Source organism: Elaeis guineensis, chromosome 4, assembly GCF_000442705.2.
Source record: "Elaeis guineensis isolate ETL-2024a chromosome 4, EG11, whole genome shotgun sequence".
Taxonomy (NCBI): Eukaryota; Viridiplantae; Streptophyta; class Magnoliopsida; order Arecales; family Arecaceae; genus Elaeis; species Elaeis guineensis.
The window spans coordinates 15,986,175-16,002,881 of record NC_025996.2 but is presented as its reverse complement, the minus strand read 5'-3'; the positions used below and the strand labels follow the sequence as shown (position 1 = coordinate 16,002,881).

The 16,707-nt window shown below is 39.4% G+C and overlaps 2 protein-coding genes across 2 annotated transcripts; one reads left to right on the top strand and one right to left on the bottom strand.

Moving 5' to 3' along the window:
- The first annotated feature begins 393 nt into the window (after positions 1 to 393).
- LOC105043873 (uncharacterized) lies at positions 394 to 1,707 on the top strand. Its single transcript, XM_073255099.1, has 2 exons — positions 394 to 1,220; positions 1,325 to 1,707. The coding sequence occupies exons 1-2, from the start codon at positions 526 to 528 to the stop codon at positions 1,512 to 1,514; spliced, it is 885 nt and encodes a 294-aa protein (XP_073111200.1). The 5' UTR covers positions 394 to 525; the 3' UTR covers positions 1,515 to 1,707.
- A 9,907-nt stretch (positions 1,708 to 11,614) lies between these two features.
- Positions 11,615 to 12,929, bottom strand: LOC105043684 (ethylene-responsive transcription factor ERF038). Its single transcript, XM_010921342.4, has one exon. It carries the CDS (start codon positions 12,768 to 12,770, stop codon positions 11,967 to 11,969), a length of 804 nt encoding a protein of 267 aa, XP_010919644.4. The 5' UTR covers positions 12,771 to 12,929; the 3' UTR covers positions 11,615 to 11,966.
- Between the last annotated feature and the right edge of the window lie 3,778 nt (positions 12,930 to 16,707).

Sequence of the window (16,707 nt, the reverse complement as noted above, 5' to 3'; positions counted from 1 at the left end):
CCTCTATGTCAATCGACGCACACGGCCGTCTTGATTTCTACCGTCGCGAACAAATGCCACGACGTTGATACCAAGTAGCTCGAGCCATAAACACAAAGCTAGGATCCTCTGTGCCACGAGGTAGGCTAGCGGTCAAGCAATAGATTGAGGAGATCGAGTGGGAGGATTTGGGGTCTCTTGGGACGAGAGTAAGCACCCTTTGGGAACAGAAGAGGAGGAAAACTTGCGGATGAGAAGGAGCGACTGTTAGAAATTTGAACTACTCATAGTCTCTCTCAATAATCCGTTGCTTCGCGCTTGCCGCATAGCCGTATCCTTCAGACGGGGCGCCAACGTTGAAACAACGCATCCGTCCACAACTTTCAGGCCATTCTCCAAGAGACGTTTTAGCTTCCCAAAACTCACTATATAATCAAATCAATCCCACTCCTGCTCGCTTCTCAACGCAATTAAATCATTGCTTCTCCCGAAAACAAATCAAAAGCAGAACACAACAAATAGCCATTATTAATTGGTAGATAAACCATGGGCTCGCTGAATCCTCGACCTCTTGATCTTATGCTCTTCTACAAGATGGAGAGGGACTTCTATAACCGGCTTATTAGAGAGTTGGGCCAGGTTCGAGAGAGTATAGAGCTTGTCATGGCCTTGTGGCTCTGGTTTGAGTCCATTGGCCACCACGACTTCATCCGGCACGTCGCCGCCTGCCAGGACGACGTCGTCCTCCGCTTCATCGCCGAGGGCGAGGCCTGTCTGGATCACCTCATGGGCAACCGGGACCCCAGCCGGAGCGACGAGCTTCCCTTCACCAACTTCCTCATGGCCGAGCCCATAGACCTCCGGTTCTTCGAGTACCACCGGGACATAGCATTCGACGGGGTGCGGTTCTTCCTCGAGAATGTGTGCCGAATCATCCTCGACGATGCACTGATGGAGAGGGTTGCCAGAGATTCGAGCCACCCCGATCACCGTCGAGTGCTCTCGAGCGGCGGCTTACGCATTGGCGGGCCTTCATCGAAGCCCTGCAACGAAGATGAGGTCGAAGCAATGAGCGACATGACTCCCGCTACGCCACCTTCGTCGCACTCCGTGTTGAATCCCATGGCTAGACCCTGGTCCCCGGAAACGGATCACACGCCGGAGGAGCAGAGGTCCATGTTCATCACATTTTCCATGGGGTACCCTATCGCCAGAGAGGATATCAGAGACTTCTTTAATACGTAAGTATATATATATATAGAGAGAGAGAGAGAGTCCTAAACAAAGGCTGTATGTGATAAATTTTACTACTAGTGATTAATTTTGACACTAGAACATGTGGCAGGCGATATGGGCCGTGCGTGGAGACCGTGATGATAGAGAAGGCGTCGGCAAGGCAGCGGCCGATGTACGGGAGATTGGTGTTTAGAAGTGCTTCGACGATCGCGGTAGTGCTGAATGGGCAGCAGACTGCAAAGTTTGTCATCAAGGGGAAGCACCTGTGGGCGCGGATTTATCTCCCTCGCCGGAACTAGGGTTTTTTTTGGTGTTATATATCCGTGATAAAGTGACAAAACATCTCTGTGTGGGGCCTATATTTCTTTTTTTTCGATCTTTTTGTTGAATCGCCTACTTTTCTTTGTTTATTCGCATAAAATGTCTCTGTCAGTGAATTTTGACCGTCTATACCAATAGACTTAATCTAATCAAACATCTGACTTTTATTCCAGAACGTTATCCTTAATTTAATGGCTCTCTAGGGATCAGCAAAGAAACAACATTTAATATTGACTGGTCAAAAGAGTTGTACTACTGATTTTTTTTAAAAAAAAATTAAAAAAATAAGAGTTTTTTTTTTTTTCCTTCTGCATTCATAAAAAGCCTTGTAGTCCGTATCAAACATTCAAACTATGCATGCATACATATAAAAATAATGGCTTTTCATAAAATAATTAAAAAATTATAATTATGAATAAAGATAACTATATACTTTCAAAAGCGAGTCGGCTCTTTAGGAGGAGAAGTTGGAAAATTAACTCGACTACACGATGCTGGGTGAGGCATGTGCAACCGTCCGTGGATCATCATTCCATTTTTGTATCTCTCATATTTCCTCTCTTTTACGGATCCTTATGTTGCATTTCTCCTATCTTGTCAAATTAAGGAAATCTAGATCTTTCCTGTAGCATTACTATCATTCTCTATTTAAATTTCTTATTAAAAATGAAATAATTTTGTTTAATTAATTAATTTTAATAAAAAGTGCATTGCCATATTCTAGTAAGGCAATATATAAAAGTGGAGTTAAACTTCAATGTGGAGTCCATCCTAAGCTTCCGCATTACCTTTTTACAGCTATATGATTTCAAATTTTAATATTTTCATTTAAAAATTTTTAAAAATCGTATTAGGAGAATAATTATTATAATAGGTTATCATTTTTACCCCATAATAATTTCAAAATTTAATGTTAGGCGATGTCTTTTTCTTTCGTTGGAGATATTTTATCGTGGGTTGGGTTGCTTCTTTTTTGGCAACTTGCTGGGAGCTTTGTTGGAAACATTGTATCGTGAACTGGGCTTCTTCCATTTTGGCAACTTGCTGGGAGCTTTATTTGTTGGAAACATTTTTATTGTGGGCTGGGTTTTTTCGGCTTTGGCAACTTGCTGGGAGCTTTATTGTTGGAAAATTTTCGCTCTCGGTGGAAAAAATTTTTTTGTACACCGCCAGTGGTATAGAGAATCTGACATAGAGTGCACCATCTCATTCCATTGGGCTACATAGTCACCGCTTTTCAATACATATTTAATACCCGTAATTCTATATTTTCGTTTAAAATTTTGAATGATGCAACTATCCATTTTCTTTTGAAAAAAATATGACATCTTGTGTCGATATTATGATATCCTACGTTGAAATTATGACTTCCTACACAGGATGTCATAATTTTTTCACAAGCTGTTATAAATAGGGAAGGATATTTTCGTCATTGAAAAATTTCATATAAATTTTTCAATAATGAAATGCCTCTATCAAAATTATGACATTCCATGAAAAACTATGACATCCCGTATAAAAAGTCATAATTTTAACGCAGGATGTTATAATTTTTTTAAAAGAAAAAGAGTATTTTCATCATTTTAAATTTTAAATAAAAAAATAAATTACGGACATTAAATTTGTGTTGGAAAGCGGTAGCTACGTAGTCCAATCGGATAAGGCGGTGCACTCTATGTCAGATTTTCTACGCCTCGGGCGGTCTGCAAAGAATTTCGCTTGTGGGTTTATTGCGGGGTGGGCTTCCTCTACTTTGGCAACTTGCTGGGGGCCTTTTATTGTGGGCCGGGTTCCTTCTGCTTTGGTAACTTGTTCGGTTCTCTCCAGCTAGTGGAGTAGCAGGGGACTTCAACGTACCAACATCATATGCCAAGTTTCTGGTCGGTAGTCAAAATTAGGACCGTAAATAAACCAAATATAACACTGGGGTTAAGGATCTGGTTGGTGGTCTATACAACATATTTTATTTTCCAACTTTCCCTTAAACTTACCTCCCTCGAGCTCAGCACGTAAAATACAATATATTTCAAACATAAGACTCAAATATAATTTGAGATTCCCATTATATCTCTTAACCAAGCTGTTGGCATGGAGCTTATCTCCTAATTAAATGAGCTAGCTCAAGCTCGGCTCGATTATTAAACAAGCTGAACTAGAAGTAGGCTTAGGTTTGTTCATGTTCAGCTTGTTCCATCCAACATGCAATATTACTGCTCGAGCTTTTTCTGTTCGTTATTCAGATGCTAAACATAGGTTATATAAATGCCAGTAATTTTTTTCTTTAAATTTAAACTTAAGCAAATACCAGTTCAATTAGGCTTGCATGAACAGGATTCATATGTCCAAAGAAGTTGGTGTTGAACAACATTCCTCAGGTGGCCACCTGTTTGGTTCTTGTGACATATTTGCTTGCCCATGTGTACCTGGTTGGTAAACAACGGCAGAGCTATGAACTTTTGTATTTGACACGGAGATATAGTTTAACCTGTGCAAGTCCTCCGGCTCTTTCTAGCAGTGCATATAACTCTTCTTTACTAGAATATAATAACATAACTGCGTCCCACCATGAGATTATAAAAGCGATAGGAATAAAAACTCACAATGGAGCCAGCAGCTTCCCTCTAGTATAAAAATCTTTATACCTGCGTGTCTCACAAAACAAAAAAAAAAAAAAAAAGGAAAGAGGGAAGGATAAGTTTTGATCTTTGGAAAGAATAGAGCACATGAAAATGTTTAAAACTGCGTTAGGTGGCAGTTATAATACAACATTGAATGGTAGACCCTCGCTATCACAATAAATATCAAGTTATTTTTAAGGAGAGTCATATTAGAAATTTAGAACAAATACCTGCTGCTTTGTCATTGGAATGAAAGGACTACCTACTCCAGCACTACCATTCCCTGACAAGGGAATTGGATGCAATACTTGGAGCACTGCAAGCAGAAGATGACATCGGTCAAGTTAAGAGATGCTTTGGGATTCTTGATAATTAATGTTCTTATTATAATTGCCTCAATTCTCTATTCCATCGCATATGGGAACGCAGGAAGAGGTTGATCACCAGGCCATAAATTTGATGTATCCCGCTACCCCACAGACCATTTGATAACTTTCTCTGCCCGGCTGGACATATATAACAAGGTATATTTTAAAGGCGTAAGTAGGTATCTTAGGATAGCAATCTGTTTGCAGTTAATTAATACCAATTTCCTGCTGTTGGAGATTGCCACACAGGAGTGAGCACAGTTAGTTTGGCAGTGTGGCAAATTAAGAATCCATTCTTGAAGACCAAATAGCCTGCTTTCAGTTGAAAAATATCATATAATTATCTTTCGACTTCTATTGAGTACAAGCGTATGTGCCAATATAGAATAGCTAATTAGCCTTATTTTAGTTATGTGTTATTCCTAACTGAGTAAGCCTAAATTTAGCATATAACTCAAATGCAGGATCCTCTACGGTGCAGAGTGTCGCACGTGCACCGATTGCCTATCTTGAAAATAGAGATTCTGAAAATAATGAATTTGATACGGTCGTCTAGTTTTATCATATATATGGTCAAAGATGACAATTATATGTATGTTATTATGGTCAATCACCACAAGTTATAGTTAAAATAGGGTAATATTCACTAGGTAAGTTTTAACACATGAGAAGTGATTTTGGATATATATATATATATATATATATATGTATATTCAAAAAACTTAAATCATGTAATGTGATAGAGAAATGTTTGAGTTGGACTAGCTTTGTGACCTGCGCACATCTTAAATGCTTAGAAGTAGACCACTTACCTTGCTTACCTGCCTTTGGGTCAACTTATGTGCGGTGAAAAGAGGAACTCTGGACAAGTCATGTTAAAAAGGACAAGTCAGAATGTTTTTTGTAATTGTACAATGGATTTAGGTGGTTTAATTTGAATCCTAAGCTTACGCTGGAGCTTAATCATATCCATGCTCTTTAAGACTTCAGCCAAAATTGGGTGAGCATGGACTTCAAACCAAAATCATCGTATCCAACGGAACCAATTGATACCCCTTGTTAGATATCTCTGTTCATCCATGATTAAAAAAAAAAAAAAAAAAAAGGAGAGAGAGAGAGAGTAAATTCACAACTAGTTGAGGAAATGCCATGAAACAGAGCCCATTTCTTGAAATTACTTTAGCACACCAATGTTTTATTCAAAAACAAATTGCATTATGATTTTACAAAATTGGACTACTAAATAGTCTCCAAGGTGTCATTAATGGCTAGTGAATTGAGTAGTGATTACCCTCTAGAGCCTAGGTGTGGGCCTATCATTGGATCAATCTATAGCATCTTAGATTGAGAAATTATATTAGTCATCAATTAATAATTGAGAGGCATCACTGCCTTGAAAACCATATGGTTATAAAAAAAAAATCCACAAAAAGAATGCATTGCTCTCTCTTGAGCAGAAAGCCCAAGTTTGACTCGCCGAAAGCTCGATGGGAAAATTTAGTAGACCAATCACTTCTTTAGGCACAGCAGAGACATTATCTGGAAGCGAAGAACCAGAGTACGTAGTTGGAACATTCCATTCCCACCACATCGAAAAACCTTTAGGTAAGATGGTAATTATTGACTGGCGAGCACTCCAATGGTATTTTTAAAATGCTATCTTTTGAATGTGGACATAGATCATACTATTTGGACACTTTTTATCTCTTAAAACGCATTTCTTCTAATGCTGGGCTTCACTTCTCCTTGGAAGCAGGGCTCATGGAAAGCGGACAGCATGGCTTGACAAAGGCAACGTAAATAATGGAAATGATGGTGATACATGACAAGTTATAAGAATATTGCATGTGTATTTTTTTTCCTCTTCCATAAGAATTGACACATGAATAATTTTAACTTGGCTCTTTCTTGGTCGCCATCGCCAGCAACGTCTTGTGCTTGAAGCTGGCTTCTGGCCCCACCGTATTTACTTTCTTTATTTCTCTGTCTCTTTCCCTCCTTTCCTTTTACTCTTTTTGTTTGTTTTCCTTCTATCTTGTGTCCTTTCTTTTGTTTCGTTTGTGTTCTATCAGTAACCACACCTTCTAGTCTTCTGAGATGAGGCTATTGGCCAATTACCGAGTAGTGCATAGGAGCAGGGTCATGATTTTCCTTTGGAAATGCCTAGCTAGGGAAAAAAAATCTCAAGATAAGGTATTGCCAGCCATTGGTGTTGCTTTACCCCTTTATTCTTTTCCTGGTTTACTGTTTATGGTTCTATCTTGTAGCGGTCCACTGCGGCCTTTAGAAAACGTGTGGTGGTCTCACTGGCAGTGCTCTTATCTGCTTTCTTTTTGGTAGGTGCTACGTTCCTTTCTTCTTGCAGACATGGAAGACACAACCCCAAAAATATTCCATGAACTAAAAGAAAAATATAATTGTAAAATATTCTAGCTAGTATGCTATAGAATACGAAAATGTCTTACAGTCCATTACCAAGTAGCACCAATTATATATATATATATATGTGTGTGTGTGTGTCGATTCATAGAAGTCTTTACGATAAAGCTTTAATGAGTAAGTTGATGATCAAATTGCAAATGTTATTTTGCATGCAATATGTGCATGTGGAAAGTAAGCATGTTTTTGACGGAACGTCCCTGCAGCCTGCAGGCATCTTTTGATGTCATAGTGATTTAGATCCAAATTATGATGCTCTTGGACCACCATAAGACATTATAATCTACATACACATCAGCATAGGACCGCTAATAATGCTTCTTAATAAGAGTCATATCTTAATCATTCGTATAAAAAAAAGTGTGGAAGTGAGATCTGATACCTTTTTAACTTGATCTGATCGGCAGAACAAACAATTTTCTCAGCCTACTCCACTTGAATCTAAACCAAAAGAAGAAAAAAAAAATAAAATAATTGGCAAAATTAAGTAGTGTTTATGTCCTTTTTTTTCTTTAATTGATGAGTCAAATGATGATATAGTTGATTTAAAAATTGTGATATAGGGCCCCTATTTATAATAATAATAACATTTACCCCTACATAATTCAAATCAGATTCTTTTTCTAGATTCAAATAGGACTAATGTTTCAAAAATAATTATAACTAATAGAAATAAATATAAAAAAATTAAAATCATACAAGATGTAGATCTTGACTTCTGTATCAATTTTATTTTTTGTTGCTTTGCCTAATTCTTCTCGAATTGAAAAATACGTTCAATCAAAGTTTTTCTTAAAATAAAAATATTTCAGGGCACAAATAATAGAATTTTAGCCTTTTTCATCTCCTTAAGAGGATGGCTCTGCATCACAAATTTTAAAAAGTTATCCGATTTAAAAAAAAAAATCATCTCAATCGAATGTCATATAACTAATTTAGTCCGTAGAAATTTAGCATACAACTCAATTTCTCAGTATGGCAGATTTGTTCCTCAACACTGTTCTGCCCTACTCTAATGATTAAAATGGTCTACATCAAGTTTGAAGATTCTCCTGCATTATAAATCCTCCATTTTAGAGAAAGCAAGTCCTACTAAATCAAAATTAAAGGTAAGAAAATGCCTACTCCCCTACCTCACATCTGAAACACATAGCTTTTCTTGAGGATAGTTTTCATTCTTGCTTTTCTTTGCTAGACAAGAGATCTTTATCTCTAAGCACGAGAGATAGCTTTGTTATAGAAGATACTAATATTTTTCTTGAAGGTATCACAAATCGAAATACGATCTTTATGAGGGTGGGCAATCTTCTCCTCCAATTACATGAGATGTTCATTTCAGTATCCATCACAATAGAAATAGTGGGCATACTTGTCTTCATTCTTAGATGTACTTTAAGCATAGATAGCTTTTCTCCTATCTATTTATATTATTAGTGTATTTAAATCATAAACTAAAGCTTCTATAGATGGATAGGATCGAAACTCTGATATCAACTTATTCTGATCGAGAAAAATGAAGAATGATCCCTCAACCTACTAAATTTGAATCTCTCAAAAAAAATTAAAAAAAAAAGATTGAAAAATTAGTGAAAGGAGTGTTTACATCCCATTTTATTTCAATAATGCTACAATTGATGGAAAAATTGAAGTACATAGTCCTATTTATAAAAATAGTAAGGTCTATCATTATACAATTCAACTTGAACTGCTATCCTAGTTCAAATAGAACTAGTTTTCTAAAGAGTGATATAACTAATAGAAATAAATATAAAAAGCTAAAATCTTATTGAAAGTAGATCTCAACTCCTACATTAATTTTTCTTCTGTCGCTCCATCTAATTTTTCTTAAATTGAGAGATATGTTTGATATATTTTTTTTTAAAAAGTCAGTTTCATTGAGCCTGATTTGGGGCACAAATAATAAAATTTCAGTTTTTTTTTTTATTCTCCTAGAGGGATGGTTCTACATTATAAATGTCAAAAAGTTATCTGATTGGGAGGAAAAAAAAAAAAAAAAGGGTATTTCAATCGAGTATTATATGGCTAACTTATAAGCTTTGAAAGTTTGGCATATGATTCAGCTTCTTGACGTGATGGATATTATCCAACCTCAATCATGATTCATTGAAGTGATCCATATCGAGTTTAGTGATCCTTTTGAATGGATCAAATAACTCATAAACTGCTTTGCTATGTCATGATTGTTCTATACAAAAACTGGCTTAATCTATTACCTATTTCATTAAATTATGAGAACATTGTTGAACTAAAAAAATAAATAAAAGAAATATTGTTTAACCATAATTTTATATTCATTGGAATCTGAGAATCAGGTGTTGCACCTGCCCATATTCCCCTTGGTAACATGAGGCTCCTCCCCCTTCCCTCTTTTGGGTCCCAAAGACAACCCAAGAAAAACGAAGCGGGGAAACATGCATCAAAAGCATACAAGTATCTCATGATGGTGGATAAAAGAAGCATATGATGACCTTCTTTCCAACATAAAAGAAAAGTTAAGGCTGGCTATAGATTGCCCTCCCCCTTCCTTCCTTGAAAAAAAATTGAAAATCTATGTGATACTTTATGCTTTGCTTGTGCTGACCCTCGTCTAACTTTTTCCAAAGGGCCATTAGGTCTAAGTCAAGCAAAAGAATGTATCTTTCTTCTCATGATCTAGTCATTACCCCTCTTTTTTAAATCAAAATTATTATCCACGGTCCCTTTTCCAGAGTACTAAAACAAAGTTTGTCTTAGTTACATAAATTTTGCTAGTTTTTCCTCTATTGCCTAGCCTAATGGAATTGGCTCAATCTATGAATACAATATGTGAATGATCATTTCCCTACCCAAAAGGTAAAATAGGATGTGGATTCTAGAACTTCAGAGAGATGAATAATAATAATAATAATATATTGCTGCTTGCTGTTGTTATATCAGAAAAGGATATACAATATGTGGAACTTGGTTGCATGCATGGTAAGAACAACAAACCGATCATATGCTTCAAATAACGATCTCTATACAATATGTGGCAGCTGACTGGATTAAATATTTGCCTTCTACCTAGCAGACATGTCACTCTTTGTGCTCAACACATGACAAAGATCCCAATTTTATTAGGGGTTACCAGTATTCGCCAAATAGCTGATCAAATTTGCGTAGAAAGTTTTAACCTCCGTACTCCTTGGTGTGAACATAAGAAGTTTCAAAAGAAATTGTACACAATATAGCTAGGGAACATCAGCCATGGGTATTGTCTGGATATGATAAAGACCTAAACCCCCATCACTATCGGTGCCTAATGAAACGTTAATAATATTTTAAGAAAAAACTAACTAAGTTTATAATCAAAGTACTTATCTCCATGTAATTATCATCTAGCTTGTTATTTGTTTTTTTCCCCTTTTTTGGCTGCAATACACTTTGGTCTCACAAACTTACTGTGGGCAATACTAAAACATGACGTTCGCTCGAAAGTGCCATTCATTACCATATTACCATGGCCTGGGCCGTGCACGGCTGCCGATGATCCATCCCCTTTCGTTCTTCTAGCATCATGCTTCACTACTCATGCAAAGGCTTCCACACCTTTGAGAAAAATCTTACCTCTTGTATGCCATGCTGTGGGCCTCAGTCCTGCCTTCAATGCTCGATAAAGACCATTTGTAACAAGTTCATCACCAACCATCTTTTTTTTTTTTTCCCTTCTTGTCCTCCTTTCTTCTCTCCCAGGGGAAAAAGATTTATACGACTGAATGCACCAAACTCTCTAGCTGTTTACTTGTTAATTAATTAGGGTGATTGACATAACAAATGGGGCCCACCTTAAGTCCAAAGAACCCAACAACTTCTTCATGTATTCACTCATCACCAGTGTAGAACATTGTTCTCTTTCAAGCATTTGTCTGCCAATATGTACTTGAGAACATTGTGCTGATGGCCACCAGAATTATGCACGTTGCACGTGCATGGCACGTGCCATTCATGTCGAATTTAACCCGCCAGCCTGTCCCCAAACAAAATCAGCCTTCGATCAGCTGCCACTCACTTTTAACAAAATAAATTCCACCTGGCTTGTTGACGTATGGTTAAATCCAAAAGCCAAGTTCAACTAATGAGGGAGCGACACGTGGCCGCAATGATTGGGAGGGGAACTATTTTGACAGCTTAGTGTCGTTGATGTCATGCACCACTCACCTCTCTAGAGAATTTTTTTTTTAGTGGGCTAAGCCCTTTTCTCCTTAATCACACACTTTCACTAAGAAAAGCTAAAAGAACTGCTGGCCTAATTAACCCACCTTAAGGAATCATTGTCACCCGGAGGCTGGCCGTATCGTTCTCCCTAGACAAAGAGAGACCATATCTTCTTCTACCAAAGCAAGGAAGGTCTTGGGGGAAAAAGATTATTGATGTGGCCGGATCCTTCTTTAACCTTTGCAACTAAATCAAGTATCATGCTCAAGTTATTCCCCCAAAGTTAAAAAAAAAAAAAAAGTATTAATAGAAATAATAAAGAATGGGAAGGACTTTCGGGGCAGCTTCGTCCCCCGGTGATTCCATGAAATGTTTTCCAAGTTCTGCAAAGAAAGGCAGTAGAATCCACCACGTTCTTGAATGCCATTCCAAATCTCCATATATTCATGTACACAGGAGTTTAAATTAAAGCCGATCACCCATTAACAAGTAAAACCAAATATATAGATATATATTAGACATAATTAGCAGTGCCTAGTGTATGTTGAAGAGGTGAAGAAAGACCCTAGTTTTACAAAGAGCTACAGCTGGATATTCCTTGTAGAGCAATTGGAAAAGCTAGCAAGCAACCAAAAGATTTGGAGAATTTCTGAGATTTGACCTCTGCCTTCAATTCCAGCTTAGGAGGGATCAGTTCCACCGGAATTTGATGCTTTTGGACCGCTGGAGGCCCGAAATGGAAGCGGTGCTTGTGTTGCTCCTGTCGCCAAATGCGGTTAAGATCCTCTGGACATTTTGCACCCTCCGAGGTCTAGCAGTAACCCCACAAGAATGGCTCGTCGAGACGGAATCCGATGGAACTGTCCTCCTCCGGTGCCGGAGGCAGCCACGCCGAGGAGTAGCAGAAGCCATCTCTCAAGTCGAGGAGGAGGTCCGGCAGGTCGAAGAGCGCGTCGTCGTTGGCGCCGCTGGATGGGGTTGCAGGGGGCGGGGAGTCGGAAGTGGTGGTGACCGCGTCCCGGCATACGCTCCCAGACGACCCTGGGCTGAGGTCGCCGAATGTGGCGGCCGCAGCTAGAGCAGCTGCGGCCTGGATGTCCTTGGGAGCGGTGGTGGCGGGCCGGGGGAGCTTGCGGGCCAATTCAGGGAAATTGAGGTATGCGGACTCGCCCTTGATGGTGAGGGCGGCCACGTCGTGGGCTCGGGCTGCCATCTCGGCCGTCGGGAAGGTCCCCAGCCAGATCCTCGACTTCTTCTTCGGCTCTCGGATTTCCGACACCCATTTGCCCCAGTTACGCATCCGGACGCCGCGATACGTAGGATGCTTGCCGTCCTTGCTTCGCTTCTTAGCCTCGCCACCGCTGCTCGCCTCCGCTTCTCGCTTGGAGCCACTATTAGTGGCCTTTTTAAGAATCTTTGTACCTTGGCTTAATTCTGGTGAGGCATTGGGACAGGAAGAGGTGGTGGTGGTGGTGATCGCCGTGGAGGAAGCGGAGTTGGAGGAGGAGGAGGAGGAGGAGGAGGAGGAGGTTGTGGTGGTGGTGGTGCAAGAGGAGGAGGGGGAGGAAGGGGAGGTGTTAGCTTCGCCACATTCATGGGTGAGTGGCTCTTCCATGATGGAGAAGGCAAAAGTGTTGTAGGGGAGGGGAATGTGGGAGGTGGTTGCATAACTTGTAATGTGACGGGCTTTTATGAATGCTCCACAAGGGAGCAGCAGTAACAAGAGAGCAGGAAGGGCCCATGCAAAAAGGGAGGGTGCGGTTGTGCTATTACTTGATGCTGCCGTGAATGGCCTTCCCTTGGAAATGCAGATTTTTACTGCCTGCCCCCCATGTTCTTTGAGTAAAACCAGGACTGTATGTCAAATGGCATGTTCCATGTGCTTTTTTGACCTTTTTCGAGTTGGGTGGCCCGGACCAACTTGAGCTCCCTAACCAACCCAATGGCGATTAAGGAAACTCGAGCAATAGCGTTCCTGCTACATATAAGACGTTGATTGAACATTAGCCGACTAAAGTTCCGATTCCATGCTTCTGGTCTCATCAATAAAGAGCCATAGCCATAGGTCCCAACTTTCGCGTGAAAGAATAATTGGTCTTTTTTTTCGGGATGTCAATTATTAGATCACAACTTGTATATATATATTTCAAGACACGCTAATCTCTTTCTTCCATCTCTTCCGTAGATTTCAAAGTGGGTTGATGCTATGAAAGAAGGGAGAATCATTCTTCTGCTCCAAGGACAAAACCCAAACGGGGGAGCCAATGCATACAACTACCTTCTGTCCTAGCTCATCTTGCTTGTGCCAATAGCAAACTAATAGAGTATCCCCTCCGGACCATTATTGAGGACTAAAAATAATTTTCTTTTGTGGGCGGCAAGGCAATTAATGCATTATGTTTCCTAATTGAATGAGATCTACTGACCTAAACGTTTTTCTGGAGCATAAATCTGTTGGCAACTGGAGGGCCGCCCCGGAGGCTGGCCGACTGATGCCTTGGCGCATGAGGAAGTCGTGCGGTCCATTAACCATGCATTCCTTCATTTCCTTGTTCAGCTCGCACAAGCAAAAGTGAGTGCTCCCTCGTGCAATTCGGGGAGGTATTAGATAAAGTGATTGGCTTTTATATTGTCTTGTGTGATGGATTAATTGAACCCGAGAAATTGGCAATAAATAAAAAAATGACTTGAGTGTAGCGTATATTGGGAAACAAAGAAGGTTCTTTGTCTTATTTAACCACTGGAGAGATGATACTCTACAAGTCCGCAAAGCAAAGCCACCCATTAATGTGATTTGTGACATTCACAGCAATGTTGTATCATATTCAAGATTCCACACCAAATTAGAGCTCAAATAAGACAACCACGTAAAATGACAAGTTTAAATATCTGTGTAATATATCCGACTTGCTGCTTAAAAAAAAAAAAAAAAGGACACAAATTGGTTGCTAAATAGGCTCTGTTAAGGGAAGTGTTCTTCACTGGCACCGCATTTCCTTTTGCTACTTCGATCTCCTTCCATTGTTTCCTCTAAAGAGTGGGAGCAATGACCTAACGGCAAGAGTATCTAATGACCAATTAATGAAAGAATCCTTGGTGATCCACAAAAAATAAAGAAAGTCTTCTTGGTTGGCCCACCCATCTTAAATACAAATGGATCCTGCTTGACTGCATGATAACCATTAATTTAACTCAGCTCGCCACCTAACGAAATGCGTCGTCTAGCTCCCAGAAGGCTGAGACGCTTCACACAAGTTCGTCCCCACATGGGCCTCACCACCAACTTTATTTAACTATCTAATGCACCTTACTCTCTTAAATAAATCACCCAAATAGAGGTTTGGCCCCTGCCCATTTCTTATCAAAGTTTGGAAGGACTCTCTCAGTGCAACAAATATGCCTAATATACTACATGATTCATTCACATCTAAGAGCTGGGTATTAAGAGACAAGAAGAGACATTGGACCGAATGCATTCCACATTCAGAATACATAACTAGTCCAGATCATTAATCTAGTTTTTTTTAATGAATCATATCTAGACAAAAACAGCCTCCGCTGTCACCCTTGCAAGAAGGAAAAGTTTTCAGCCATAGAGTACGTGGGAGGCTCCACATTGTCGAAAATGATCAATGAGCTTGCCGGCTCTACATAAAAGGTGCAGTTCAGAGGTCGAGAGGCAAACTATGGCAGCATTGTTTGCTTACTAAATTGAACTTGGAATAAATGAACAACATATTCGTGAGTTTGGTGATTCAGTTCAGATATGAGCAATTGAATGTGTTTTTCTTTTCAAGGGAAAGGGCAATTTAATGTGATTTAAAGCAGAAACGTCTGTTAGGCTTGTGCCTCTGTGTATGTCACAGAATAATCATGCTCTTTCTCAACCTTTGATATGCATATTGTTACATGTTGTACCATATTTAGCCAGTATAATGGATTTTCAGATTTAATCTCTCTCTCTCTCTCTCTCTCTCTCTATGTGTGTGTGCGTGTGTGTGTGTCCTTGTCTGTCTTACTCTCACTTTCGCCCTCTCCTCTCCTGCCTACATAATTTAATTTAATAAAGATAAGTTGTAAAATGTCCTGAAAATTATGGATCACTAAGCCGTCTTTCAATGTCTAAGAATTTTTATTGTTTGCATAAGATACTAATGCTATCAAATAATCAAGAATTATTACATAGGAGAGTTCCATGGTAATCTCCATGTTTGGAAAGAAAAATGATATGAGATTGAGGATAATTACTTCACTCTCTGAAGAATCTTAACGTGTTCGGTTGCCTTTCGCACAAAAAGAAAAAAGAAAAGAAGAAAAGGTTCAGCCCCCAAAAGGAAGTGCCGTCAGGCCAAGTAGCTGTAAATCTCTATTTTTTGCTTAGGTATCAGTTATTATATATGGTTATTGCATGACTTAATTTATAAGATTGTCGTTGTTGAACAATCCCATCAATAGATGTCCCCAAAACAAATACAAATTGCTGTCTTGCCTTTTAAAATAAAACAATCAAAATCGAACATTGAAAGGTACTAACAATTAATTGAATTTCATAACCATTTTTTTGGAAAATTATGTAGTTCATTTCCAAATGGTAACAACTACACTCATGCATATATCAGCCCATTTATGCACAGAAACTCAATTCCATCAAAAGTGAACCCCAATGGACCAAATAGTCTAGACCCAGGCGATTAGATGCTAGCTTTTTTTAACCCCCAGTTTGCCTGCAGATATAATTCTTTCAGGCGATTAGAAGTGTCTCTCCATCAATTTATCCACCATTCTTGGTTTGATGCCTAAAGATTTGTAGCAATCATAACATCATCGACAGCATGGCGGTTGTGGAATGTGTTGTCCCGAAGACACAGGTGATCGTTGCCCACCATGATGGAACAACACGTTAATGCCTTGAGACCAACTCTTGTTGGCAACGAAGTTTAATCCACCGGGTGTATGTGATAGTGACGAGTGAGTGACTGAGTGAGAGAGAGAGAGAGAGAGCTCCTCTTCATGCCCATCTAAATTGAGAACTATAATATCTTCCAAGAGATAGGAGCTACAACAGTTTGCCTGAACGTACAAGAAATCGGAAGGTTCCCCAAATGGAGTAGTTTTAATCTCTTTTGCCACTTCTGTACTGTAAATGAGCACTCGTATCACCTAACCACCGCACATATGAGCTCAATGTATTAAAATCTCGAGTTTGATGCCTCCGGTGCAGTTGGATGGAATCCATTTCTTGCAGGGTAGGAGGCTTTCTTTTTCTGCTGTCTTGCATAGGGAAGTAGTGACTTATTACCATGATGGCAGGTACTGGATGCCCATTGTGGTCCACCTCAAAAGCCATCGCCATGTATCCTTGTGTGGCCTGGAACTCACCACGGGGTCTATCTTACAGAGAAGTGGCTGAGAGGAGGTCCTGTAGAACCCAAGCTGCACCTTCGTTATGATCCATTTATTTTTATACGGGCAGATTTTTCTCTTCTGGTGCTGAGAGTACAGAGAGGTCTCACCTACTCCACTGGCCCTCACCCTATTTTGACTAAAGCTTG